This window comes from Pelecanus crispus, chromosome 9 (assembly GCF_030463565.1).
Source record: "Pelecanus crispus isolate bPelCri1 chromosome 9, bPelCri1.pri, whole genome shotgun sequence".
Lineage (NCBI taxonomy): Eukaryota > Metazoa > Chordata > Aves > Pelecaniformes > Pelecanidae > Pelecanus > Pelecanus crispus.
The window spans coordinates 39,209,370-39,222,133 of NC_134651.1; the positions used below are offsets into that span (position 1 = coordinate 39,209,370).

The 12,764-nt window shown below is 37.8% G+C and overlaps 1 protein-coding gene across 7 annotated transcripts in view; it reads right to left on the reverse strand.

Moving 5' to 3' along the window:
- Positions 1-12,764, reverse strand: part of SETX (senataxin) — a 31,010-nt gene that overhangs the window by 13,976 nt on the left and 4,270 nt on the right. For all 7 annotated transcript variants that reach the window (XM_075716932.1, XM_075716935.1, XM_075716933.1 and 4 more), the window contains 7 exons: positions 10,924-11,143; positions 10,510-10,629; positions 9,311-9,482; positions 7,684-7,774; positions 2,223-6,794; positions 1,228-1,327; positions 542-718 (listed from right to left, as the gene is read on the reverse strand). In XM_075716932.1, the coding sequence (XP_075573047.1) occupies positions 542-718; positions 1,228-1,327; positions 2,223-6,794; positions 7,684-7,774; positions 9,311-9,482; positions 10,510-10,629; positions 10,924-11,143 (5,452 nt within the window). The remainder of the gene's footprint in view (positions 1-541; positions 719-1,227; positions 1,328-2,222; positions 6,795-7,683; positions 7,775-9,310; positions 9,483-10,509; positions 10,630-10,923; positions 11,144-12,764) is intronic.

The following is a 12,764-nucleotide window of genomic DNA, read 5'->3' on the forward strand; positions in this document are numbered from 1 at the left end:
CAAATTCTTGCAAAAAACCCAAACACACACCACCCCCTTCCCCCTCCCCCCAAAAAACCCAACCCCAAAATAAAAAAAAAAAACCAAACAGCGCTCTGTAAAACAACTGAGATCACTGTTTTAATCAGGCAGTGTTAATCTTGATACTTGGTAATCCTGGTAATTCACAACTTCAGTTCCAGAAGACAGTGAAAATTTTAGTCACTGAGACCACTGAAGTTCATGGCACTTCATATCTCACAGCAATGCACACTTAAAGACGTATGCAGAGCACTTACTCATCGTTAGTTTCTGTTCTTACACAAAGTATTAACATCTGTATTGAAGGAAGTCCCTAGAAAAATGCACGGAAATCAGGTCTGCAGCTTCAGTTCCTGGCTTTTTATGAAGCTTCTAGAATTTAACAGACGTGCTACAGTGGAAAACCAATCCCATTTCCTCTGAGGTAAGTGGTGTATTACAACTATCAACAGCCAACTATGAAGAAGTATTTTACAGTACCAAGAAGAATCCCATTTTTATTTCAACCCCATTTACTTACTAGTTAAACAGCCAGACACACGAGAAAATCGTGTCACAAGACCAACGTGATTCACTATATGGTCCTCCATCTCACTTTCATCCCTAAAAGTGTCTCTTTCCTTTTGGGCCACCAAAAAGATTAAGTCATCCTCCTTTGGATGAAGCTGCCTTGCCAAATCGCTGTCTTGAAAATGAGCTACCCAAAACACATGTTAAAATTAGAACATTAAAAGGAAAATGGTTACATTGACTTTCTGACTATAGAAGTACTACGATTAACATATTGCATATACTTCAGTAATACCCATCAGTTCACTTTTAAAGCTATTAAAAGCTATAGCAAAAGACTATGAAGAGTTTTAATTCCATCCTGCATTCTTAAGACTGAACATAGCACTATATAAAAATAGACCAAGTCAAGGACTATTTTATTTACCAAAAGAAGCTGAAGCAAAATCCCGAATGAGTGAGATCAAAAGTATTCAAACAGTAATCAAATAAATTTCTGTACTGCACACTTAAGGCACAAATTCCCTGCAAAATACGTATTTCTGTTACGTGCATTCTGTAAAATAGCAAATTCAAGATCCCTTCTGTATTTAAAGCAAATAAAAAAAATTCCACCTGTAAGTGCTAGCTCATTATAAGGCACTGTCTACTTGAAAATTAGAAGAGGGTTTTATAAAAAAAAAAAAAACCTCTTGCCTGTAAAATCTGCTGTATTCAAGTCAGCACAGAAGTTCTGTAAGTAGAAGTAGTAACTCTTCTCTCTTCCTCTCTTGTTTTCTATCCACTCTTGTGCCAGCTACATGTTGGAAAGTAAAAGCTAAATAAAAATACTTTGAAGAGATTTGTGTATCAGAAGAATAGCTTATCATGACTCAAAAGGCAAACACACTAAGCAGAAATAAAAGAAAGCTAACAGACTGTCAAGTACAAGACATCGAAGAGTCCTACCCTCTTTTTTTTTTTTTTTTTTATATATGCACACACATTACAAACACACACACAGGGCAAATGAAAGCACTTCCTCCCCACCCACACCCTATTTAATGTACTTTCAAATCTCTTCAAAACAAATGTGGGTTCCCTCGATTGCATTTTCACCTTAAAATACCAGTATTATCCTGGTATTGACTTCATTTTCTACTTTATTTTTATGGGACAAGTGATGCAATGACTGAACTTGAAAGCATACAGACTTTAATTGAAGAAACACTTTGTTTTCCCAATATTAAACTATAAACTATTAAAGTTAAGCTGTTTGGAAAAAAAAAAAACACAAACCACTTCTCAGATTAACCTACTTTCTTCACCTAAGTTCTCAACATAAATAAAAACATTACATTCTTATCCTCTTTTTACAGACACTGTCATTGAAAGACCACAGTTTCTTAAACCAAGATTTCTGTTTTAAGCTTTATATGATACAAAGAGGAACCACCTCCCCTTTCCCTCTTTTTGCATGCTACTGTGGATACATGCCCAAAAAACCAGAAAGCTTCACTGAGGCAAGTAACACTGACAGTCCCCAGTCTTAAACATAACTGTCTAGATTATTTCCCCCAAATCATTCCTCTATTTAGATCTGTCTCTGAACGTTTTCAGAAGGTAAATAGAGGACATAAACCAGTTTTTAATCTCTTGGTAAAATACACTAGGCTTGATGAAAACAAACCAAGAGGCAGATATCTACTTACCGTTTCAAAGGCATTTAGCATCATCAAGGGGAAAAATGTATTAAAATAGTCATTGTACCCCTGAAATCGGACAGGAACAGGGGCTACTACAGTCTGCAGGAGATTTCCTGGAGGTCCAAACTGGCTGCAGTTTGCAAACATTTGGTAAGTCCACTTTAGGACTTCATTAACAAAAATACTATGATCACGCTGCTGAGCGCCAAGACAGGAAGAATAATAATATGCTTCTTGGGCAGGCCTTCTGGAAATATTTGAAGCATTGTTGTTCTGTCTATTCTGTGGCTGGAGAACATTTTTAGAAATAGAGGGCTGAGGTACATTACTGAAACTTGGAGACTTGCACATTTGATTTCCTGTTGGTACAGTCTTTGCATTTGGTGGCCTGACCACCGCCAGTTTCACTGCATTCACTTTGCTTTTTGAAGCTGGTCGTAGCTTTTGAACATCTTTGAGATCCTTGCTGAAGGCTGCATTCCGTGAAGAACTTGCTGAGCTGAAAATTTTGGTAGTGGAAGGCTGTCTTGGTTTAGAAGGTGGCAGGAGAGGTTTGGCAAATGAGTGATCTGCTTCTGAGCTGGTGGCCAAGTGCTTACTACAGTGCTCTCCTGGTTTTTCCACTTTTTCCATACAGTCTTTGAACTTACATTTCACAATAGTCGAGGATTCATTCTGCTGAAGGCTTTCAGCAGTATCCATTTCCTCTGGTTTTTTACTAGCTACGGTAGTATCTCGAACACTTTCCTCCTCGGAACATAATTCCATATCCACAGGATCTAACTGAGTTAAAAAAAGACCATCATCATCATCATCACCACCACCTTCACTGTTTTCATTTTGTTTACACTCATTTTCTTTCAAAGTTGTCTTCTCACCCTCAGGCTGGACAACGCAACCTTTTCCTGAAGGTTCACCTTTATCATCTCCAACAAGTGCAGCAGAAGAGAGACTTGAATCCATAGGTACAGGAGGAACCACCATACTGTTATCCTCTGATTTTCTGTGCGAGTCTGAAGAACTAGGCATTTTAGAGACCCATGTCTCCCCCTCCACAGAGACGCTTTCAAATTTTCTCTCACTGGCAGAGGGACAAACAGTCTCCTCCTGTTTTTTTTCCCTTTGTTTTTCAGCAGATCCCTCAACAGATGCCAGTTCAGAACTTTTAGGCTTTTGTTTCACAGATTTTGCATCCACTTCGCTAACTTTTCTGTTTCTACTCTCAGAACTTCCTGCAAGATTTTTCACTCCGACTCTTTCTTTGGGCCTTGTCTGCCTTAAAAACTGAAGGTCTTGGCAGGCTAGCAATTTTTTATTACGTTTTACAGACAAATTCTGAGGAGGAGTTAGTTTAGTCTTCTGTTTCTCTGCAACTCCAACTCTCCCTGCAGCTTTACCATGGCTGCGCATTTGAACTATATACTCTAAAGTACGCTGGGATAATTCAAACGCTTTGCGGGGTGCCTTCTTCAGACCAAGTTTTTCTACAGTTGATGCTGGTGCAGGACACTGCCGAACTTTCCTTGGAGGAACAACAGCAGGCATTGACCTGCCAGGTTGAGAAGTTTTTGATGTACTTTGAAGTAGCTTTTCATTTTGTACTGTTTTAAGAACAGGAGTTTTTTTAGGACTTCCTTGAATAGTTCTTGCTACCTTAGATTTTGCTATATTCTTCCGTGGGCTCACACTATTTTTCTTAAGGGCCAGCTTTGAAGCTAATGAGATGTCAGATGTAGATGCTTTGGGTTCGGTCAATTCTGAGTCCAGGGTGAAGTCTTTAGCAACAGTACCTTTGTCTGCAAAATTCTCCAGTTGATCTTTTGCACTGCCCTTACTAATAGATTCTTGCAATGTTGAATTAGTTACTTCTTTTGTATTATCGGCTTCTTTCTGATGAGAAATATTTTCTATCTGCTTTTCTATCAAGTTTGCTTCTTCCATGGCATCAGCATCTATATAATCCACATCATAACCCCATTCATTTATGTCATCATTCAGTGAGCCACCTGAATTACTACTATCACCTGATGTTGAAACATGACCTTGTTTATACTCTTGAGTTGCTTCCATACCATACGCTTGAGTATCTTGCCAAACTGAAAAGACACTAACTTGCGTTTCAAATTCAAAGTACTGAGACTCACAGTCTTCCAGTGACAAGGGAGAGCTTGGCACCTCTGGTTCTATTTTGACATCACTAACAGAAATGCAGCTTGAAGTTGAAGGCTGCTTTTCAGGACACGCATTTTCATTCATTTTTTTTGTTTCCTCCTTGTCAGCCGCAATTTCTTCTTCATCAGAAGAGTCTGAAATTACAATGACTTTCTGATCAAGGCAATCTGCATCACAGGGAGACTTGGTACTTTGGCCATCATTAGAGGATCTTACAGCACCTTTCACTTTCCTTTTAATATCACATATATTATGATGTACCGAGCTTTCTTGGCTTGAATCAAAGGGAAAATTGACACTTTTGGCATATGCAGCTAAAGACAATTTACCAAGTTCTCTATCAACCTGGGAGTCTGTTAAAGTATTATCTTCAGAAGCCATCTTCACAAAATCCTCCTCTTTCTTCCCCACTGAATTTTCTCTCTTGAAATATTCTGAAAATTTTAACAACCTGTCACTTGATTCACCCTTCACTGACAGTGGCCTGACCTGAGAAGCAGGGTTGGATGTATCCCTCTTGTTTTCAGAGCTAGATGGAACATGACCATTTGCTGAAGTTTCATCCATACACAATGTCTTTGAAATTTGACCTTTACAGTCATTTTTAACCAAGTCATTCAAATTAGGCTGTTCCCGGTCTGAAGTTTGCATGTCAGCATCTGTCTTAAACACAGACTTCAACAATGAACTTGATTTTTCTCCAGTGGGTACTTTTTTCAGTAAGGTGTCACTAATCCCTGAAAGCAAAATACTGTCATCTTCATTTTCCTGCATACCAGGTTCATTTTTAGAGGAGCTAGAGCAATCTAGTGGTGTTTCTTTTGACACCTGTTTAGTGGGGACCAGTCTAGATTGAAAAGCACTGCTGACACTTTTCTCCTGTGTACTTTCGCAACTCCTTGAAGATGGAGTATCAACAGAGATTTCATTTTCACACACAGTATTTGCTCCCTGATGTTTATTACAATCTTTGCTTGTACCCAGAGAGCCAGCACAAAATTTAGGTTGTCCTACCTCTGCTTTTGAAGCACTTGCTGCCAAAATGCAGTTTCTCAAGTCGCGTGGCTTCACTGGCTGTGACAGTTTTGAGGGCCATTCAATTTTCTGTACCATGTTTTTCAAATTTGTGACTCTATGCATATCTACTTTAAACTTTGAAGAGAAACTGGAAGACAAATTTCTTTCCTTTACATCTGAGCTGTCAACATGTTCTGGAGAACCAATACGAGTTTGAGCAGCCAGATTCATTGGTGTTACGGGTCCTGCTTCACATTTGTTTTCCAGCTCTCCGCCTCTTCTGAAATCCGAAGATTGGGCATTTAGATTAAAGCACTGATTATCCATATTGCATTTCCCTGCCACAAGATCACTGCTCCTATTTTCCTCAACGTTCCCACATACTTCTGTTGCCAAAGAGTTCTGTGGGCTGACATATTCCTGAGTTGTTGAGTCATTAAGTTCCTTTTTAACATTCATCAAGAGGCCTTCTGTGGATGTCCAAGATGTTGAACCTTTAGATGCATCTCTACATTCCTCTTCCCAGGCACTCTTTCTTCTAGCGAAAGGGTTCTCTTGATAATCTTCATCTCCACCTTCCTTCGATATGACAGCAAATGGTGAACAAAGGTCATCTCTGCCACGCGCACTCTTCTCTTGCTTTATAGAAACAGTAGGCAAAGTTGTAGAGTTTGCACTGTTCCCTACAGGCACAGGGGTATTCAATGCTCTGCCCTTTATACTTCTTATAACTTGCCTTAAACACAATTGTAATTCCTGGGTTTCCTGGACGTTCAGCTGCCAACCTAAAGATAGATTTCCTCGCAGAAAAAGATTGAGTTTGTCGAGGTATTTCTTGCAAAGAGCATGCTGCCCAAATTGATAGCCTTCTTTAAGAAGGCTACGTATCAACTGCACACAGGCGTGCTGCACAGAGTTAGACACTTGTAAAGATACGGCTGATGAACCTCTAACACAGTGTCCGGATGCCTTTTCAGTGCACCGTGCAGATGTTATAGTGGGAAGCTTAGCACATCTCACCACTGCTTCCACCCATTCTTGGGAGCTAATCCATAGCAAATGCAGGCACTTTTTATTTCTGTGTAGTTCAATAATGGACACCAAGATCATGAGAAAAAATTCAGAGACTTTGTCACACTGCTGGATTCTTTCATTGTCAATATCTTTGATTTCCGAGCAGAGGTAGTGAATGACCTCTACTATATATGCTACACCCAAGTCCTTGAGATCCATAAGTGACTGAACAAAAGGGATGAACCACAGAAATGTGCTGTGATGGACACGCATATCTCTGCCAATGTCAGACTGAAGCACATTAGCCAGTGTTTGCATATCTTCATACATGTTGGGGCAGTAGTCTGGACAAATGGCAGTCTTCCATCCAGTATCCTGAAAAAAAAATTCACCACACGTCACCCTCACTGTGCACATCTGCGCATTTCAATCTGCCAGGCTTTTTCTAGCCATAAAGGTTACGTTCTCTCAAACGTATGTTGATTAAATGATAGCATCTCTCATATCCTAATATAAGTCAAAATCTAAACTAAAAAAATGCAAAAAATAAAGATCAAACTAGCACATGTATAAGCAACTCACTTCCTGAAACGTAACCTATGAAATAAGTGTAAAGTAGTACTTTCTTTAAAAATCATTGTGAAACCCTCCAAAGATGTTGTTATGCTGACATAATTTAACCTCAGATAATCAAACATACATTTAAAGCCTTTAAAAGACAATTCATAAATACAACGTACCAACATCAAGAGAACACACTCACAAATGTTTCTTCTGCTTTATAACAGAAAAAAAAAATTGTACCATTTTGGAGCACGGTCTAACATTTGAAAGTACATCAATGCATACTTCCTTACTCCATACTCAATATATTAGTTTAAAATACTGAGAAACAAAAAGTAAAATACAAGAACTCAATCAGCAACTTTTCTTTTAAATTGAATTTAGAGTTTTCATTGAGGTACCAATGTTTCTTTCAACCTTAGATACAAATTCTTAGGCTTTAATACCATCTCTGCCTAATTCACAAACACATTCTTCTTTCCTCTTACAGCCTGAAAGCACCAGGTAAACAAGAAGTGACCAGACTGGCTGCTATTTAAGGCACACAATAGTGACATACATTATTTAATATTTTTCTTTACAATGTTACTAGTAGAAACAGAGTATCTTCACCTCCATATTTTATAGATAGTTTAAACTAACAGTGTCATTCAGTGATCAGAGTTTGAAGAACAAAGACATAAAATATTTTTTTTAATACCTTTTGAGGCTTTTCTGTGTTATAATTATACACAATCTGACTGCAAGTAACCATGTCATCATTGTAGTCTGACTCCAGTTCAGATTTTGTCCTAAAAAGAAATACAAATCATTATAGACTCCACACAACTAACTTAAACTATAAGAAAGCCAACTGGCCAAGACACAGATTTCACTTTCAGATACTGACCATGTGAGTATTAGAACCTGTCAGTGATAAAACATACCTATGAAAAGATATCATATTTAAAACTGTAGAGCTTGTTCTATCCTGCTCATAAGAGGCGGGGGAAGCGACTGCCTCAGAAAAAAGAGCTTTCTACTAAGCCACAGATTTGACTATCTTGAACAGACACCCAGAAGAATTCCATTTTCTCTGACTTTTCTATGCATACATGCAGCTCAATCATGGCTATATACTCACAAACTTTGTATGCAATTATTTGAACACAACGCTCTAATAGCTTGTTTAACTGAAGAAAGTCTCCTTTAATATGCCTTCCTCAGCTATCTGTAACATTCCTTGTATATGTATCTGTAGCTATCTATAACATTATAGACTGTGTGTATATAAAAATACTCAACATTTAAGACATTGTCAAAGTTGACTAAAAATATATCACAGGAAAACAGTAAACAAGTGGTATGGTTATCCAGGTACTATTTTCCAATAGCTTTTTTAAATTAAGACAGTTTCAGTTTTGAGAAACAGGAGGTGTTCCTAAAGTCTTGGGTCCCGGGTTCTTATGAAAATCCTTAAAAGGGACAGCATGCCGAAAGATGGAGTTCAAGTTTGCATAACAAAATTCTGTTCCCATAGAAGCTGTTTCTAGACCTCCTAGCAGTGTACTACCCAACCACTCCTGCACTGAACAAGCACTCTACCTAATTAACTTTCTGTTCAGCACTGACAATACTGCCACTCAGAAGTGATTCAAAACATCCATTTTATCTTAAGATAGAAGTATATGAAGATAAAACCTTTCAAAAGAGTATCTGATGCCTGCTATGTGTTTTAAAGCATTTCCTTTCAGCAGTTCACTATGTTATCCAAGCTATTAAAGGCCAGTTCCATGATTCTCACTTTATTACCTTCCCCAAAAGGAATACATTCAGAAAAGGAATACAACTTTTAAGACAATACAGTACCATTAAGGAAATCTAATCTTGAGAAATATTTAAGACTTAACACAAGCTGAAAGTAAACGCAAATCAATTGTCATCTGGAGCTACAATAAAACCTGAAAATTCTGGAATTCCCTTAATTTTACCAAGAGTCTCAGACATGGCAATCTTCATTAAACTTCAGTGCAAGTTGGTTATAGCACTAAATAAGCACTAAACAATTAGCAGCCTTCCTGATTCAGGAAAATGCTGAAAAGTGTAACAGGCATCACAGTAGTCAAAAAGAAGCGAGCATATGTTTTTTGAAAGAACTTCACAATTTTAGGAGACCTGCTTCATCTTTTCATTGCTTGAAGTTGGCAACATCTGATCTTTTTACCTGCCACCTCCCCCCCACACACACACACAAATTAAGGCAGCACTGACAAGAAAACCAAGACCAAGCTTCTACGCTACCTGGTATTAAAATCATAAAACTGTTCTAGTCTCTTAACAAAACTGACCTCTTAAAGCTACTGCGTATATTCTTTATTTCATTGTTGTAGCTCACACTGTTGATAATGGTTTGAAAGGCTTGGACAGGATCAATAAGCTGACCCCATACTTTAGATCCGAGCTGATCCAAAATAACCATGAAACAATGCAGCGCTGGCCAGAAGGGGTCAGTAGAATCATCTGAAACATAACAGTAATATTGGGGAGAGTTGAAATGCAGGAGTCCTGTACATTCTTAGACTAAGCTGAAGTTGAAAGTAGTTGGTTTTCCTTTATTTTTCTTAAATACTAATAAACAAATATGTATTCTAGTAAGTTGCAACTAAACTTTTTAACCCAGAAAAAGGATGAAAAAAAGTCAACCTCACTTATCTGTACAGACAAGCACTTAATGCTCCTTATGCAGTCTTAAATCAACAGGAACCTGGATAACTATTACTAACATTTCCCAACTCTATGAAACTGATTCTTCCACACTGATTTTTGCAGTGCTGTTCTTAGAAGTGGGTACAACTTATACTGTTATGACAACTTACACTTCAAATTTAAGCAAGAAGCAGTTGTTTTTCCTTCAAGTGTGTTCTTCCTTCTTCATATCATATTGTATCCTCAATAAACATACTGAGCTTATAAAGATCTAGTCATTTAAGAGGCAGCCCTGGTCTTGAGCTCACGTGCCATTCCCGGGCTATGCCATGGCACGTGGCCTACAGGAATGGCCCAAAGGCTACTAGTCTAAATTCTAAAGTCTAAATTCCCAGCTGCAAAATGGGTTCCCCCAAACAGATGGATGGAAAAGTCAAATTGTAAGCAAGCTGCAGCAATTCAGAAGGCATTTGTTTATTTTAGGACTCAAAACCCAAACTTCACGCCACAGCGAAATCCACATTCCCATAAGACTGTATATTACATGAAAACAATATGGTAGAAATTATAGATTTGTCCTCTCAAAACCTCTAAGCCAGCCTTATGCAAAGCACTGCCATCCCTTCTCCACTTAAAAGTTTGTTTTAATGTAATTTTTCAGTATTTGTCAGTATTGCCCACATATTGTACAATATTTGCCATCTTCCAGAAGATAAATAAGCCTCAGTTAAAACCACCTCAGCATTACACTACTAAGCATCTACTCAATTAAATGAGGAAGCCTGATAAAGATGAAAAATAGGCTATGAACTGTCTTAATCTCAGTATCAAAAATAGTTACCAGCTCCATCTTTCTCCATGGCGTGAAGTATAGACTGCATGAAATCATTTTGTTTGTCTGGGCCCAGTAACAAGGAGTCCATAGCTTGCTCTTCCAGCACTGTTAGCAACATACAAATCCCTAAAAAAAAAAAAGCAAACTGTCCATATATTTGCAAAAATTTATTCTAATTTTCACCAAGGATCATTTTCCAAATGCCGTTATCAGTGTAACACTTGACCAAAGAGATCAGCAGCAACATGAAACTAATTAAACACTACCTCACTACTGCAGTTGTGCAACGTGCAATCTTCCCATTTGACATGCCCCAGAATAAACAGCACCTATGAAATAGCAGAGCTCTGACTTGAAAAAAGTGCTTACAAGATGAGAGAGACTACACATACAAATTCAATTCTGATCGTAAACACTCACCTAGCCAATAGTTCTTGTAGTTGGCAGTATCGTATAAATGAGATGGCAGAAGGATGAGTTTACCCTTTTCAATCCTTGAAGAGCTGTAAATATCTGGACTCTCAAAAAGCCCCAACTCAATAACTTTGAACAAGCAAGTCAGCACTTCCTGTAAGTCATAGTAATCATCCCTGTCAACCTTCCCTAAATTCCTTGCTGTTAGGATGGCCCATCGACGAATCTAAGGATTAAAATAAAAAACCCTATATATCAATAAAAAGAACAAATAAAATCACAATGCAATAAGATTGGGAATCACTGCTACTACAAATGGGACAAAGGTATAGTTTTACTGAAGGTCTCATAATTGCAAGTAAGAGTTCGTCTTTTTCCAAATAACCTTAGAAACAGGCTTACTATCCCTTTGAGAAGATGTTAGCAACAAGTTAAAATTCAGGGTAATACACACAAATAAAACTCCTTGGAATTCATGTGACAAAGGGGCAGCATTCAGTTTTGCACTTGCTTTATGTTGTTTAAACATTACTAACCAACATTTTCTAATTAGATAACTGTATACTATAACAATAGATGCTAATTCATGCTGTCAGCATAGGACACATCATTTCTTGCCTTGGTGGAATCATTCTCTGACCTACTGGGAAAACTTCAGAGTTTCAGCAAGCGTGAAGTACAATACTATTAAACCTTTTACTGTTTCTTAGGACAACTTGAAATTTCGTACTCCACATTGGTGTTTAAATTAAGTCAGTCTTGGAAACAGTACAGCCACAACCTGCCCACCAGCCACAGCAAACATAACCTGACTCTCCAAACCTGAATCAAATGAGGTGGCAAAACGATGGTATGAACTCATACTCTCCCACAAAAACAAATAGCCCACTTGAGTTACAATTCAATACTCCTTTGACAGTTACACATCCAAATTCACTTTACAAAGATAAACATACCACACAGGGACTTTTCTAAGACTGTGCAAAGAAAGCACTCAATCTCCCTTCAGTATTAACATGGTGCAAGAGGATTCACTGTTCCAACAGGCCCTCCCAATTGTAGCAGGGTGTATGTTCCTAAATTCTCTGTATTATCACTATTTTTCAGTACTCTTCCCTATTATTGATACCAGTTTCATTTCTAGGATGCCTACATGTAGTCTGAAGGAACAGCCTTCTTGCAGGATAACACATCATCTTCAAAGCAATGTAGAAAAGTCTGTACTGCTTTGAGAACCTCAGGTCTTTTTTTGTAATCTCTCAAATCCTTTTAACCAGCAAAAAAGAAAAATAGAAGTGTTGGTAACAAACGTAACTGCAAAATCTCTCAATCCTTTCAACCTAGACACTGCCGGTATTCCAAAATTTCTCTTTTTGTTACTTTCTTAAGAGATTGGATTAAAAAAAGAGAGCAGTCTCTGCTACGTACACAAGCATGAATGATACTAAGATCAGTTGATACTTCTAAATATCATAAAGAATAGAGCTCTCCTGTTTACACAAGCATGAATGATACTAAGATCAGTTGATACTTCTAAATATCATAAAGAATAGAGCTCTCCTGTTTACACTTTCAAATGAACTTTTGATCTCTGACTGTTCAATATTAAAATATCCCGTATGGATTCAGACACAGGCCAAGAAAAAAAAAAAAAACAACAAACCAAAAACTGTGGAGTTTTGCGTTGTCCCACCACAGAACACACAAATCCATTAAAACATAATATTGCCTCCCTGTAATGACAAAATTCAGTAACAATTAAAGGGCATTTGAGAGGAAGTACACTGCTGAGCATCTCTTCTCACAAGTAACTACACTATATTCTCACTTTTTCCAATATTTAAGGT